This window comes from Drosophila persimilis, unplaced genomic scaffold, assembly GCF_003286085.1.
Source record: "Drosophila persimilis strain 14011-0111.01,24,50 unplaced genomic scaffold, DperRS2 tig00000002-arrow-pilon, whole genome shotgun sequence".
Taxonomy (NCBI): Eukaryota; Metazoa; Arthropoda; class Insecta; order Diptera; family Drosophilidae; genus Drosophila; species Drosophila persimilis.
Window position 1 is genome coordinate 18,063,281 of NW_020825289.1, and position 13,144 is coordinate 18,076,424.

General features: G+C 44.2%; 1 protein-coding gene across 2 annotated transcripts; it reads right to left on the bottom strand.

Moving 5' to 3' along the window:
• Positions 1–93: 93 nt before the first annotated feature.
• On the bottom strand, positions 94–12,467 carry LOC6592468 (dopamine N-acetyltransferase). 2 transcript variants are annotated; one of them, XM_026986187.1, is made up of 4 exons: positions 12,277–12,467; positions 1,978–2,184; positions 785–937; positions 94–720 (listed from the first exon to the last, which is right to left on the bottom strand). In XM_026986187.1, the coding sequence occupies exons 2-4, from the start codon at positions 2,143–2,145 to the stop codon at positions 280–282; spliced, it is 762 nt and encodes a 253-aa protein (XP_026841988.1). In that variant the 5' UTR covers positions 2,146–2,184; positions 12,277–12,467; the 3' UTR covers positions 94–279. The 2 variants fall into 2 exon arrangements, with proteins under 2 accessions (XP_026841988.1, XP_002017802.1); XM_002017766.2 differs by lacking the exon at positions 12,277–12,467 and adding an exon at positions 3,043–3,864.
• Between the last annotated feature and the right edge of the window lie 677 nt (positions 12,468–13,144).

The following is a 13,144-nucleotide window of genomic DNA, read 5'->3' on the forward strand; positions in this document are numbered from 1 at the left end:
ATTCAGCTAAAAGTCAATCTTTTATTTTGAGTTCATTCTAAACACAAAAAACACTTAAGTTTATCGACAGACGAATTAAATTAGATAAATACGTAACTTGTACTGTTTGTTTATGCTATTTTGAATTGAAAGTAGAGACATTTGAGATGGAACTACCTGGAACCCGCCACCGAACTACAAACTAAAGAATCACATAGTACAAAATCGAACGCCATCGACGAGGGAGGACCAGTACCAGCACCAGAACCAGAACCAGTCCGGACCAGCTGCTGGTTTCATCTACAGCTTGGTCTTTGTCGCCTGCTTGTCATCCAGATCCAGCTCCTTGGCCATAATACGCATTCCGACATGCGGATGGGCTGGCTTGAAGACAACCTTCCCATTCGGCTGGTACTCGGAGAACTGCATGCTGAACACCTCATGGAAGCCCAACTTCTCCATTACCCGGGCCGAGTAGTGGCTCGAGCAGAGCACATGGTAAACATTAATCCCATTCTCCCGCATATACTCGTACGCCCGCTCCGTGAGACGGCCAGCAATGCCAAGGCCGCGGTAATTGGTGTCCACGGAGAGAATTTTTCCATCCAGGATCAGCTCCTCGTTGGGATAGTAGTCGAATATGTTGAATTTCTCCTCAACATAATCCATGAGGGAGAGGATCTTCTTGAATTTGGGATGATCGCAAGAATCGGCTGCCTTTTCAGGAACTTCGTCGGGAGACTGCATGGAAAATATGAAATATCTCATTAGCATAGACTCTCCCTAGGCATAGACTTCTACATACCGGGCGTCGCATCAAGCCGTTCAGGAATATCCCAATAATATCGCCACTTTTGTTAACTGCCTTGTAGGAGCAGTTATCGGTCAAGGGCTTCAGGGAGTACTTCTCCAGCTCCTTACACTCCCCGAGATCAAGAAAAGTATTCAGCGGCTCGTCCTGAGATGAGAAGGTGTGGAGATATGAAAGTTGGGAACAAAGGCAAGTAAACACAAACTAATGTGTGTCCTATTTAGGGACCCCAACTATCATACATTTAGCGATCTTTACGGAGACATTAAACGACTGAACAAATTACAGCCATAATTGTGTGACACGATAATGGAATTGTTCAGCAATTTAAGTGATTCGTGCACGCCTTCGATGTCTTATAATTTATAGAGACAGTACGTTGATAGGGAACGGAACGGAACTGCATTTGCATAAAATCATTTTAAGCGGGGTCGGGTCAGGTCGGGTGGCAAGTGGCGCGTGTAATGAATAATTTGCATAACTATTTATATAAATATGGGCTTTGGTCATCCAATAAGCCTTTAGCCATTCATTGGGGAGGAGTGGAGTGGATTGGTGTGGAGCCGGCGTTGAAAGTTTTGATTAAAATTGAGGCGGTGGTAGGCGGTAGCATTCTCATTGGCCGGCGCTGGCCTTTTCGAACGAACTGAAGTGGAATGGAACCTGAATAAGTAAAGATCAACTCTGGCATATTGATTTCAGCGACGACAAAGTCGTGATGCAAAACCAGCTGAAAGTTAGCCCTGACATGGATCATGTCCGCACCGCGACAGCCGAATAATCCGACAATCCGATCCCGTTCCCAAAGGATAGGACTGGTGCTGGTGGTACTCGTATCTTAATGAATGCAATGATTTTTTAGTGTGCGACTTTCGAGTTGAATTAAATCGAATTAAGACGATCGGTCGGACGGACAGGCACGTGGTAGTGCTAATTGAAATTCTTTGGAAACGCTATTCAAATTGGGTTTTGTTTTACTTATATTCTGTTCGTTCTCTCAACTCAACCGAGTACTTGGCTGAGTTCGGAGTCGGACATAATGGGTGAAATAAATTCACAAATCCCAAATCAGTGAACCAGGTGTTCAGCTTGATTGGCTTCGATGATATGCAAACCGAATTCCCCAACGAGTACGAGTACATGTAGTCCCCTAATTGTGGGAACCAGCGAAAATACAACAGTCTTACCTTGAAGAAAAACGTCTTGAGCATGGCGATCACAGCCTCTGCGTCTTCGGGCTGCACCAGCTCGATGGTATAGGGGCAGTCGTCCTTGTCGACGGCCGCCGATGGGGTGGGTGTGGGAGTGGGGGTGGTCGACGACGCCTTCCCAGACACATTAAGCACGTCCTCCATTTTCTGTGTCAGACGAGCGATGGGATACAAGTCGTTCAGCTGCAAGTGTGTGAGAAGCAGACAAAACAAATCGTTTAGATCCGTTGTGGGTTCGGTTCGTATGGGGACGTGGACGTGGACGTGGAAAAATAGAAAACAAACGACCGTACGGACTGTACGTATAGCTAACATGATAATTTATGGCTCTTAGATGAAAGGCATTTTAATTTGTTGTGTATATTTTGTAGCACATGTGTGGCGGCGACTGCCGCATCGCTTTTCACTTGCATTTCCATTTTCAATATTCCATGGCCGAAATATTTCAAAGTCTGCTTTCATGTACGCCTCTGACAGACCCCATAAATTATAGACCAAAACTAAGGGTTTTCTTCTGCCAAATGCCGACTGCACACGAAATCTCATAATTTTAATAGAGTGGGAAAACAGCAAACAACTTTGTCCCCATCACATCAAATCATATCATAAGATGTGCATAGAGAGGTTCTGGGTTCTAAAATGCCTCTTTTGATATAAGATCAAAGAATAATATAAATTGATTTTCACCCCTAAGACACGATATACACTTCAACAAAGAACTATAAATCGCTTCTCATCAACCAATGGGGGGTTAAATACAATAATTTCCCCGCACAAAAAATCCAGCAAATATTTCGAAAATGTTCTGTTGCCGAATCACAGAGTATTGGCCCCCAGGAAGGAATGCCATCGTACGTATTGTTTACACTCACTTAACCATTTGCGTTGGCCCGGCAGAATCCGCATATCTATTGTTGGGGTGCAGCACTTAGTATTAATAGACCTTTTGCCACTAGATTGTGGGAACGGGTACACCCACCCACGCGGAGAGGTATCGGGATCGATACCGGGATGCTCGGGATCTCTGGTTTCCACACTTACCCCACATCTGGAATCGAGCATGATGCGCTGGTTGGGCATAAGCGACTGATCTGGCATGTTTTGGACCTCCATGTTGAGCAGGCAGGTTCGGGGTCTGGTGCAAGGTCTGGGTCTGGGTCTGGGTTTGTTTTGCTTTTATGATTTTGTTTATTGCAAAAAAGCGATAATTTTGTCTGGTTTTTTTTTTCGTTTCTTCTTTGGAAATGGGAAAATATATAGCGAAATTTTCCCTTGTTCTGCTTTTTGCTCTGTTCTTGAAACTTTTTGCTGGCGCGCGCTTTTTGCGACGGTTTTGTTTATTTATTCCGCAGCTGGAGCTTTATTTATATTGGTTTCGTTTCTGTTTGATTTTTAATTTTACTTTGCTTTGTTAAACAGTAAAGTAAGCAGTAAGCAGACACCGATATGCACAGACACACGCGCTGGATAAACGATGAATGAAATTTAATATACTCGTATTAAACAAAGTAATTTAAGGCAGGATAAACCGGGAGCTGGCTGGGAGCACGAGCACTATATCTGCGATCCCAAAAGCGGTTTCGGTATCTTCGAACTGGTGGTGTATCCTTGCTTGCAGCTAAGTTGCCTGAGAGCCAGCAGTGACTGCCAAACAGTGGGGTTGCCCTGCACTTTATATAGTCCCCTATCCGATCCGATCCGATGCGATGCGATCCGATCCGACACGCAGCGTGAACCGAGCCGAGCAGTACGTGAACTCAGGCAACAACAACTCGAACTCAAATCGTGGCGCGGCGAGAGGAAATATCAATCTTACAGAGCTCGACATCGACATCGACAACGACGTCTGGTCTGGTGTGGTCTGGCCGGGCCTGGTCTGTACCGTTCCGTTCCGTTCCCTTGTTGCTGCCGTTCGTAACTGAGAGACCTGGCCAGAACGCTCAAGCATACGCTTTGCGGGCTTCATATGGGATATGCCAGTGCGCAGTCGGTCGGTCCGATCGTGGATCGATAGATGTGCCTCAGCTCTCTTTCGTACGTACATACACTCGGAGAGAGGCACGGCACGGCCCTGGGGTTCGGTTCGGTTTGGGTCTCTCTCTCTCCCACTCTTTGAGCAAAGAAAGCAGAAAGCAGGCCAAGCCTGAAACCATAGAGGGGGAGGGGGAGCGAGCAGCCAGAGAGCGAAGGAAACGTGATTCGTGACCGGCTTTCTTGGCGAAAAATCGAGTTTTCATCTGTTTCCTGTACTATCCAAGATGGGTCATTCCCCATGCCCCCATGCCACTTCCGTTCCTCCGCTGCTTGGTAAGCTTGCGGTTTGTTAGTTGATTTGGGAACTCGTTTATCGAACTTTTTTCTTGATTTATTGCGGTTTTTTTTGGAATAAGAGCACTCTAAATTCAACAGTAAGATATGTGAACCGACTGGTCCAGTGAATATGTTGATTTAAATGGAACACATGTACGTATGTCTGATCTCAAAAAGATCCAAATTATCTTTACAGCAGATGATATTGATGATGATACTAAACAAGGTCCAGATAATGAATGGAGGTTCCATAAATCGTTATCTTTCATCAGACAACAATACGCCAATCCATATCTGTTACGTCTGACCGGGGTGTGAATGATTGGCGGTCGGCTGTCCGGCCGGAGCGTGGCTCTCCTCCTCCACCGTTTGTTTACCTTCCGCTCTCGGCAGTCGCAAACAGAGCGAGCGCACGCCGCTGTCTCAATTGATATGCGACAAAGAAAGAAACACAAAGCGATTGTAGAGGGGTCTGGGTGTCCGCTCTCTCCTCTTTGCCCCTCTCTAGAGTGCGGCAGTGTGGGAGGATGGAATGAATGCTGAGTATTCCACACTCTTCACATTCCCGTGGGCGGGGGGGGGGCTCTGTGGCCTGCTCTCGGTTTAGTTTTTTGTTTAATTTGGCGCGCGCTCTACGGCCAATTATCGCCCGAACTCTGCCACGCAAATACCATCCCATTGAAATATTCATATTATTCACTTAATTCATTCCGCGGCGCACTCCCGCCTTTTAATTATTCATAATTCAAGCGAAACCCCGAACTTTTTTCCAGTCTCCCTCCCATTTGCGGAATGAAATTAAGGAATATTAATTTTGTATTTTGTTTACGGATTTTGCAGGTTGTTCAAGTGCGCACAAACCTTAAAAATTAGCAAAATTTCGGTAGCAAAATGCAAATTGTCTCCAAATCTGTTTATCATGCAAAATCAATGGAAATTTTCGTAGGTACATATTCGTATTATTTGAGAATTCCATTTCACTCCGTTAGTCAGAGCCGATCAGAGGCCCGACCGCTTATACTATGTATCCTGTGGAACTCGTTTGCGGTTCCGATCGAATGGCTGTCCGATGTGGAGCACTAAATTTAGCTCGGCTCCGGGTCGTGCCTCTTTTTATTGTTCCTTCGCCAACTCTCCTTTCTTTCCTTTCGCCACCGGATGACTGTCCCCAGTTGGGTCATTGTCATCGGGTTCGGATCAGATGATTCTGGCTGCAGGTGCAGCTTTTGAACGTATATTTATAAACCGATATTCACATTGTATTGTTCCACAGAATATGGCTTGATAACGATCCGGAACATCAATAAGTTGCATCCAAAATCTTCCAATCGCGTTTATTTAAAGATATATTTTGACATTTCCAAGACATTTCCATTTGCACTTCACGTTTCTGCATGGTCATGCAGTTAATGATCTTTGCCACCACTTATGGAGGGGGAAATAGTGCTGATTGAGCGTTTAATTTGGCTGCCGAAATTGTGCGACTGTGCCAAACGGGTTTCTGAGGGGGGAGGGGGATGAGGAGTGGGGTGGGGCCTGAGACTTTATGATTATGCATACCTCCAGCCGATAACAGACTAATTGACAGTTACAAATGTTTTGCGGCACCTTAAGTTATTCAAACACACATGTTTCATGCCAATTATTCGCACACAGCTGGAACAGTTTGTTTTTCCTATGCAAAAAACATTGTAGCTCACACATTCGTGGGGCACCCCTTTAGGAATGATTACTATTCGAAGGAAAAACACCATTTAAACGTGTGAAAAGACATTCGGCAGCCAGTGTGTCTAGCCTGCCGCATGCACGAGTGATACTCTAGAGTGCGTTTAATGACTTCTGATTGCACTGCTGACTGTCCCGGTCCCTGTCCCTGTCCCGCGTCGTCGCCTCGATGCGGTTCTGTTTGCATACGGATAATTAAAATCGCATTAACGCCGTTTAAGTGGGCACGGCGCCGATCAAGCCCCGCGATTGCTGGCAATTTGTAAATGAATGTACAATAAAAATGATTAAATCACTTTGCTAAACGCGCCACTCTCCACTGACTTGTCGAAAGCAATCAAAATCTTTTGATTTCTTCCGTTTAGCTGCAATTTCTTGCAAAAAAATGATAATACGGTGAGTAATAGTACAAGTATTTTGAAAGTGTCCCCGGGCTCTTTTAAATTGTCGTGGAAAAGCCACAAGAGAGCGCTCTCTCGTATGTGCCTTGTGGCGGCCTGTTGGTCCTTCTTTTCCAACTTATATTGTCTTTGATATATCCCTATATGTACGTACACTATCCTACAGAATATCTGTGCGTTATGCAAGGATATCAAAAGGTTTGACCTTCTAAAAGTCAGTCTTCGCTTGCTTTTACAATAAAAATAGATGTTTCGAGAATAAGCTTAACAAAAGTCGATTTAAACTAAAACTTTTCTTGAGAATGTGGTGCATTGCTGGTTTGTATTTTACACAAAAATTATTTCTACTTTTTGTAAATTTAATGTTAGGAATATTAGAACAGAAATAGAATTTCTGGCATTATAAAATATGGGCTTTTCGCCAAAATGGCCACAATGCCAAAAACCATTATTTCCATATAATTTTCTCCCGATACTCCTTTCTAATTTATTGAAATGTAACTTATGTAAAGAATTGACAAATAATTTAACTAGCTTTATCACTTAAAACCTTTTCAAATCAGCAATACTTAATTTTTTCGTATTTTTCGTTATCTTTAAAGTCATGTTTTTCTTTCCTTTGTTTTGTTTTGTTTCCTTTGCTATTATATCCTATTAGAAAGATGACTCCTGGCCTACGGCCAAGCCGCGTTCGTTGGCTTCGAAATCACCCCAAAGAAAATTGGCCCAATCATGATTAACGGTATATCTTTGTGACTTTTATTACACCAGAATTTGGTAGCTTAACGACAGTAAACGCCGATTTACAACAAAAGAAACCAGGGAAGGGTTTTTATAAATGAAAAAACTTGCAAAATGATCACTGAATATTTCATATATGTACATATGTATATGTAAGGAAATTTTATGCAGGGTCCTAACCAATTTCCAGAGTTGTGCAATTTCAATTTCTGTTTTTGGTAACGTTAGATCCGGTCATAATTAGACTTATATATTCCAAGCCGTACCGTTTATCTAATTACTATTCAAAGAGAATACATTTTATTTTTTTAATTGCACTTTTTTTCGTTATATTTTCAACAATTTTTCGTACGAATGAAAAGTAAAGCCAGATTGCAAATGGAATGGAAATTTTTGTTTAAAAATTTATGGAACAACTGAATCGTCTTTGGAAAGCATAATTATAAGAAATGATATGAAAGAAAATAATCTGGGAACATATTTATATGGAAATGTGTGTGTTATTGACTTTGAATTTGTTGGCCTTGGTGGGAAATGGCCTCTCCATGGAAATGGCCATATACTATGTGGTTTAACCTTTGAGTTTAAATGGAATATTGATCAAGGCCCCGTGCAGTCGAATCGACTAGCAATATTGATTGCTTAATTACCTATCAATATGACAATTATTTAAGGAAAATTCCAACCGGATTAAGGACTGCTGTGGCTAGTAGGCGTAGCCTCAATCAATTTGAATGCTAACTAAGCGCCGAACATTTTTTTTTTTTTACATTGTAAGAGGTTGCATGGCAAACATTCAAGTGTACCGACTGCAGTATACCCTCCTCTTGAGCTGCTGTACCCGAAAGCCACTCCTTACATAACGGAACCCACCTCCTTAGCATTGATGGGTTCCAAAATGTACCAAAATATTGGGAATATACTAGTAATTAAACGTGCAATCTGCTTGCACTTTGCCATAGGCCCAGGCGCAGCGAATGTCTGTGCTCTGTGACTGGCAATTAGCCCTGGCTGTCATATAAATCACAAACTGTTTGCATTTGCATGTGCCATAAATCTTTGCAAGTGCTCCACGCTTCATGCGCTCAGATCACAATCGAACGAAATGTTCAGGGGGCTCGGGGACGGGACCATTGCAAGTTTTCGTCATAAATTTTGAAAGTTTGTCGCCAGCTTTTCCGACAATTCCACAAAAGCGGAATTGATTTCCGTCGGCCCCTTGGAGAAGTGGTGGCCCTCGGCCAGAGCCAGAGCCAGAGCTGAGCCAGAGCTGAGCCAAAGCCTGGCTAGATCTAGACAAGTGGCCCGAACCGAACGTGACTTGAAACTGAAAGCCCATGTCGGATATGCAAGTGCGATGGGTGTGACCCCCGAGGGAGAGACGCGGAGGTGACATTGAAAGTTTTTCCAGCTTAATAAAGTTCCAAAGCCGCTGCTTCCAATTGAATTAGCCGCTCCACCCAGCCACCTCCATGGCTGCCAAAGTCTGAGGCAGCTCCGGCTTTATACTATGTGCGAATTAACAATACGTCCGCTTTTGTGGGTGTTTCGCAGGCTATGATTATCGCAGCACAAGCTCCAGGTGGCACCGGTTTTGGGATTAACTAAGGGGTGGTAGCTAAGGCCCAAAACATACGTCAAGATATATGTAATAAAGGATGGTAAAGATGCTAAATGGAACAAATGGAAGCTCAAGCTGCTAGCATCTCGAGATGTTGCATATATCAAGTACGGTACCCAGTAGTCCAGCACTTGATATTCGTTCTTTTTGTTAGCTAATGTTCCTTTCTAAAGACATTAAAATGCTTTTATCGCATCGAGATGCACGTGTGGCAAACGGCAAGCAAAAAACAATGGGTTCTAAAGAATAAAACAGAACAGAACAGCACTGAACAGTGAATAAACCCCGAAACCAATTATTTACAAGTATCTGCCTGTCACACAGGTATGTCTCTCCCTCTCTCTCGCTCTCTCTCTCTCTATCCCTCTCTCCCCCTCTGTGGTCATGTTTGAGCCTCGGGTGTCTGAGCAGCAGCAGTTCCAATTCAATGCAAATTGCCCATTTATCATATATCATTTATATCATTTGTAATATAATATTCATATGATATTCCAGATGATTTGCTGTGGGGGCCACACGTACACATTTGGCATGGATGTGCATTTCATCTCCGTTTAATTTCATCTCATTTCCATAAGGGGGAGAGGGAGGCGACTAGTGCATCAGTAATTTACCCATTTGGGGGGCCGCGGCCGTAAATTGCATTTTCCTCATTTCGCTCAACGTTGGGCAAACTTCATTTAAATTCATCGCTGGCACAGGCAATTTGCTTCATTTGGATTCCATTCCCCATTTGCATTTAGTGGCTGGCCCAAGTGAACGGAAGTACGCCCGAGGGCTGCCTTTGTGTTGCCCATTTGCCGTGCAACAGGACGAATTCAATCTGAGCGAGGGATGAATGGGGATTCAGGGGCAAAAACTGCTGCCAAGCAGAGATAATTCGCGCCAGTCGTGTGGCAGGGACAGGGACAGGGACGGGGACAGAGAATCTGTTGTTGCAGCAGCATGGAACAATAAACTTCACCATCAGCTAATCCGGATAGACGACAGTCGACAGCCGACACATTGCGCATTCGCCGTGTGGTACATCCAGTGCAGATTGTTGGCAGCAAGCCAACAAAAGCGCACAGCCAGGCAAGCGTGCAATAGCGAGCATCATCATCATCATCATCATCATCTTCAAAAGAGGAGCAGGATGAGGATGATGGGTGGGAGCATCATCAGCACCAGCATCCGCTTGGCTGCCTGCTGCCTGCAGCAACAGAAAAGCTTGCAACAATGACAGCAACAAGCTGAAACTCTGACAATGTTGGCGCCATTCTGCTGTTTGTCTTTCCTCTTGTAATAAAATGGGATCCGGCCGGCTGGCTGCTGCTGCTGCTGCTTGCTGGTGGGATCTGCCCAGTCCACAGTGTCCACGCCTCCCCTCAAAATGTTTTAAATAGTAGATACTTCACAAGTTTCAACGACTCTGTGCTTGTGCTTATGCTCTTGCTCCTCGTTCACAACATAATCATCGCCTTTCCGTGCCCTTAAGCATTGCAAAATGGCTTTACAAGTCACGTCGTAGTCAGGATGCTTTGTCAGTCGTCTGGGATTGCCCTCGAAGGCGTCCGCCTGCCGTCTGTTGTCAGCATTTTGTCGACTCCTGTTGACAGATTGATTTTGATGTGTTTTCGTTGCTGCGAGCACTCGTATTGTGGAGATTCCCAGCCCTGACGGCCCTCGAGGCGGGGGCTGAAGTTGTCCTTTTCTCGAGGCCCTTACTCTGATTTAAGAGGCAACAAACATTTTAGCCTAATTGGTTGAGTCTTTAAGCACTTGGTCCGAGCTGAATAAGGGACAAAGGCATTGGATGTGAATGGAACAGGACAGGATAGGACAGGAAAGTACACTGGCCTTAATACGGCCTTCCTATGAGCAGAATCTGTTCAGAGTCCCACATGCCCCTGCGTGCACTTTCATTAATTTAATTGGATGAGAAATGGCTTTCCATAGCTCACACACACAGCTAGAACTCAATGCCACAATAGGGAAATGAAATGAAAAAAAAACTTTACTGCAGAATTACAATCAGAGAGAAAGAGAAAATCCTTCCTTTGGGATGGGGATGGGACGCCAGCACGGCAGCCAGATTTGGTTGAATTCACTCTGGGCCACATTTCATTTACGAGTACCAGCAGCGGCCCCTGCTCCGTTGGGTCATTTACGTAAATCCAATTAACTGGGATGAGGCAGGGTACTGGGATAAGGATGGGGCAGGGCAACGGGAACGGGAACGGCAACTGGCATCAGCCATCTGGCATCAGGCAGCTTTATTGGAGCTTACTGGTATTAAGAGGCAGCCAAACACAAACAAACCTGCGCGGCAGGGACATCAAATGGAATGAAATCCAATCAAATCGATACAAAAAATACTCGTCGTAGGAATGCCATGCGGTGGGAGGCGGGCTGGAAGGTAGATGCCCTCGGAATCCCTGATAGATGCCAGGAATTTCGTCTTTACTCTCGTGAAACATTGCCTGCGGCGTTGCTCATACGTAACGTTGCCCCCAAATCAATTGAAATAAACTGGATACATGTGTATATATGCACATACATATGTGTCTGTTCGTCCCCGCGAGGATGTGCGTGTGTGTGCCTAGGGGGTGGAGAGAAGAACTTGTTTTCCACATATTTGTTCTATTCCTTAACCTACTTGTGGGGGCCTGTGGAAAGGCTTTGATTTTGCTCTTGTGCAGTTTTCCTGACTTCCCTCCCCACCCCGCCCCCTTTTTGTGTGCCATTTATTGGTCTGTTTGGCAGTGCCAGCCAGCGAAAATTGGTCAATTGTCACGACCCGAAGCAGCCGGCTATGGGATGGCGGCCCATTAAAGTCTGTTTAAAGTTACACGCAACAGTGGCCCTAACAAGGGGTTAACATTATCCAAATCGATTCGGAATACACACAAAATTAAACAAATAGCTGTTACGAAACATATTCCCTCGCAAGAGTAAGCTTCCACTCGATAAGATAAGATACAGTTCTTATCGTCTGAAGTGTACTCAAACTCTGTCACGTCAACAATTGATGAAATCATAGATCCTTTGAGTAGCATTTCAACCCATGAATTTGTTTTCTGATTAGCTAAATTAAATATTTTAAAAATTTGATCTGCTGCATATATAGATCCATATGTGCTGTACATTTGTATATATGTATGTTATGTAGTTGGACAATTTGTAAGATTTAATTTGGTCGCTTGCCAAAAAGTCGCGTCATTTGGCGGCTTTATGCGCTTAAATATTTGTGTGTGTTTCTTTTAATTAGGACGTGTGCGCCCTGCTCTGTTCCGAAACACTACAGAACTACCATTTCCGTACTATACTATAAATATAGTTTTATTGTATTTTTTACCTATATTATTTTCTCAGAGAGGCGGAGGCAGAAGTTGAAATGAAAAACATTTGGCGGCAAAGTAAATGTCAGAGAGAACACTCGGCCAGGCCACTACATCGATGTTCTATAATTAAAATATATTTAAACTTATAACTTACGCGTGAAATTGGCTAATAAATGAACCGTAGCGTAGTATGCCGCCTCCTTTGGCCAAGTTCTCCTTCGGTTTTCGGTTGTGTTGTGGCCTGCGGTGTTGGTGGATGTCTTTTTGTCTTTTGGGGTTCGTTCTGTTCCGTCCGTTGGCACGTATTTACCACGAGGCACGGTTTCCAACTGAGGCAGAATGGTTGTAAACAAACCAATTCAACCCCTCGAGTACTTTGGCGCTTAATTTTGATATTTGTAACACTCAAATGGCAACGGACAACACAACCCCAAAAACTGTGGGGCGGGCGCTGCGTCCAGTAGGAAATTCACTCGGCGGGGCTCACAATCGGAAGAGTGTGTGGTGTGTGTGGGAGGGGGTTTGAATGGGAAGTAAAAGCGTGAGCGAGCTTTTCTGCTTCCACTCGCACTCGAGTTGGAGCATTGCTCGATAACAGCAGCGGATGATAAGAAAGCTGAGCTGAGCTGAGAACACACCATGTTCCTCTAATAAAGTACGTACTCGTTCTGTTTATTGCAAAGATAGGAAATTATGAGCAAATATAGTTGGGACCAAACACCAAGGCTTCACTGGCTATAGGTTCTTATCAGCGCGAGGCATGGGCCATGTGGCCATGACGAACCATCGCGGCAACGGTTGCCAAGCTTTGAGCCAGATAGACGAAAGCACTCAATTTCCGAAAACACTCAATTTCCGAAAACAACTGCAACTGACTGCACTAAAAATGTGCTGGCTTGCAATTTCATTCATTTAATTTAGTTAATGAACTGGTCGTGAGTGCACTGAACTGTTGTCTTCTTTCGTTCTTTTCGTTCATTCTTTGTTTGTGCATTTCCACTTGAGTCAGCAAAAGTGCATTT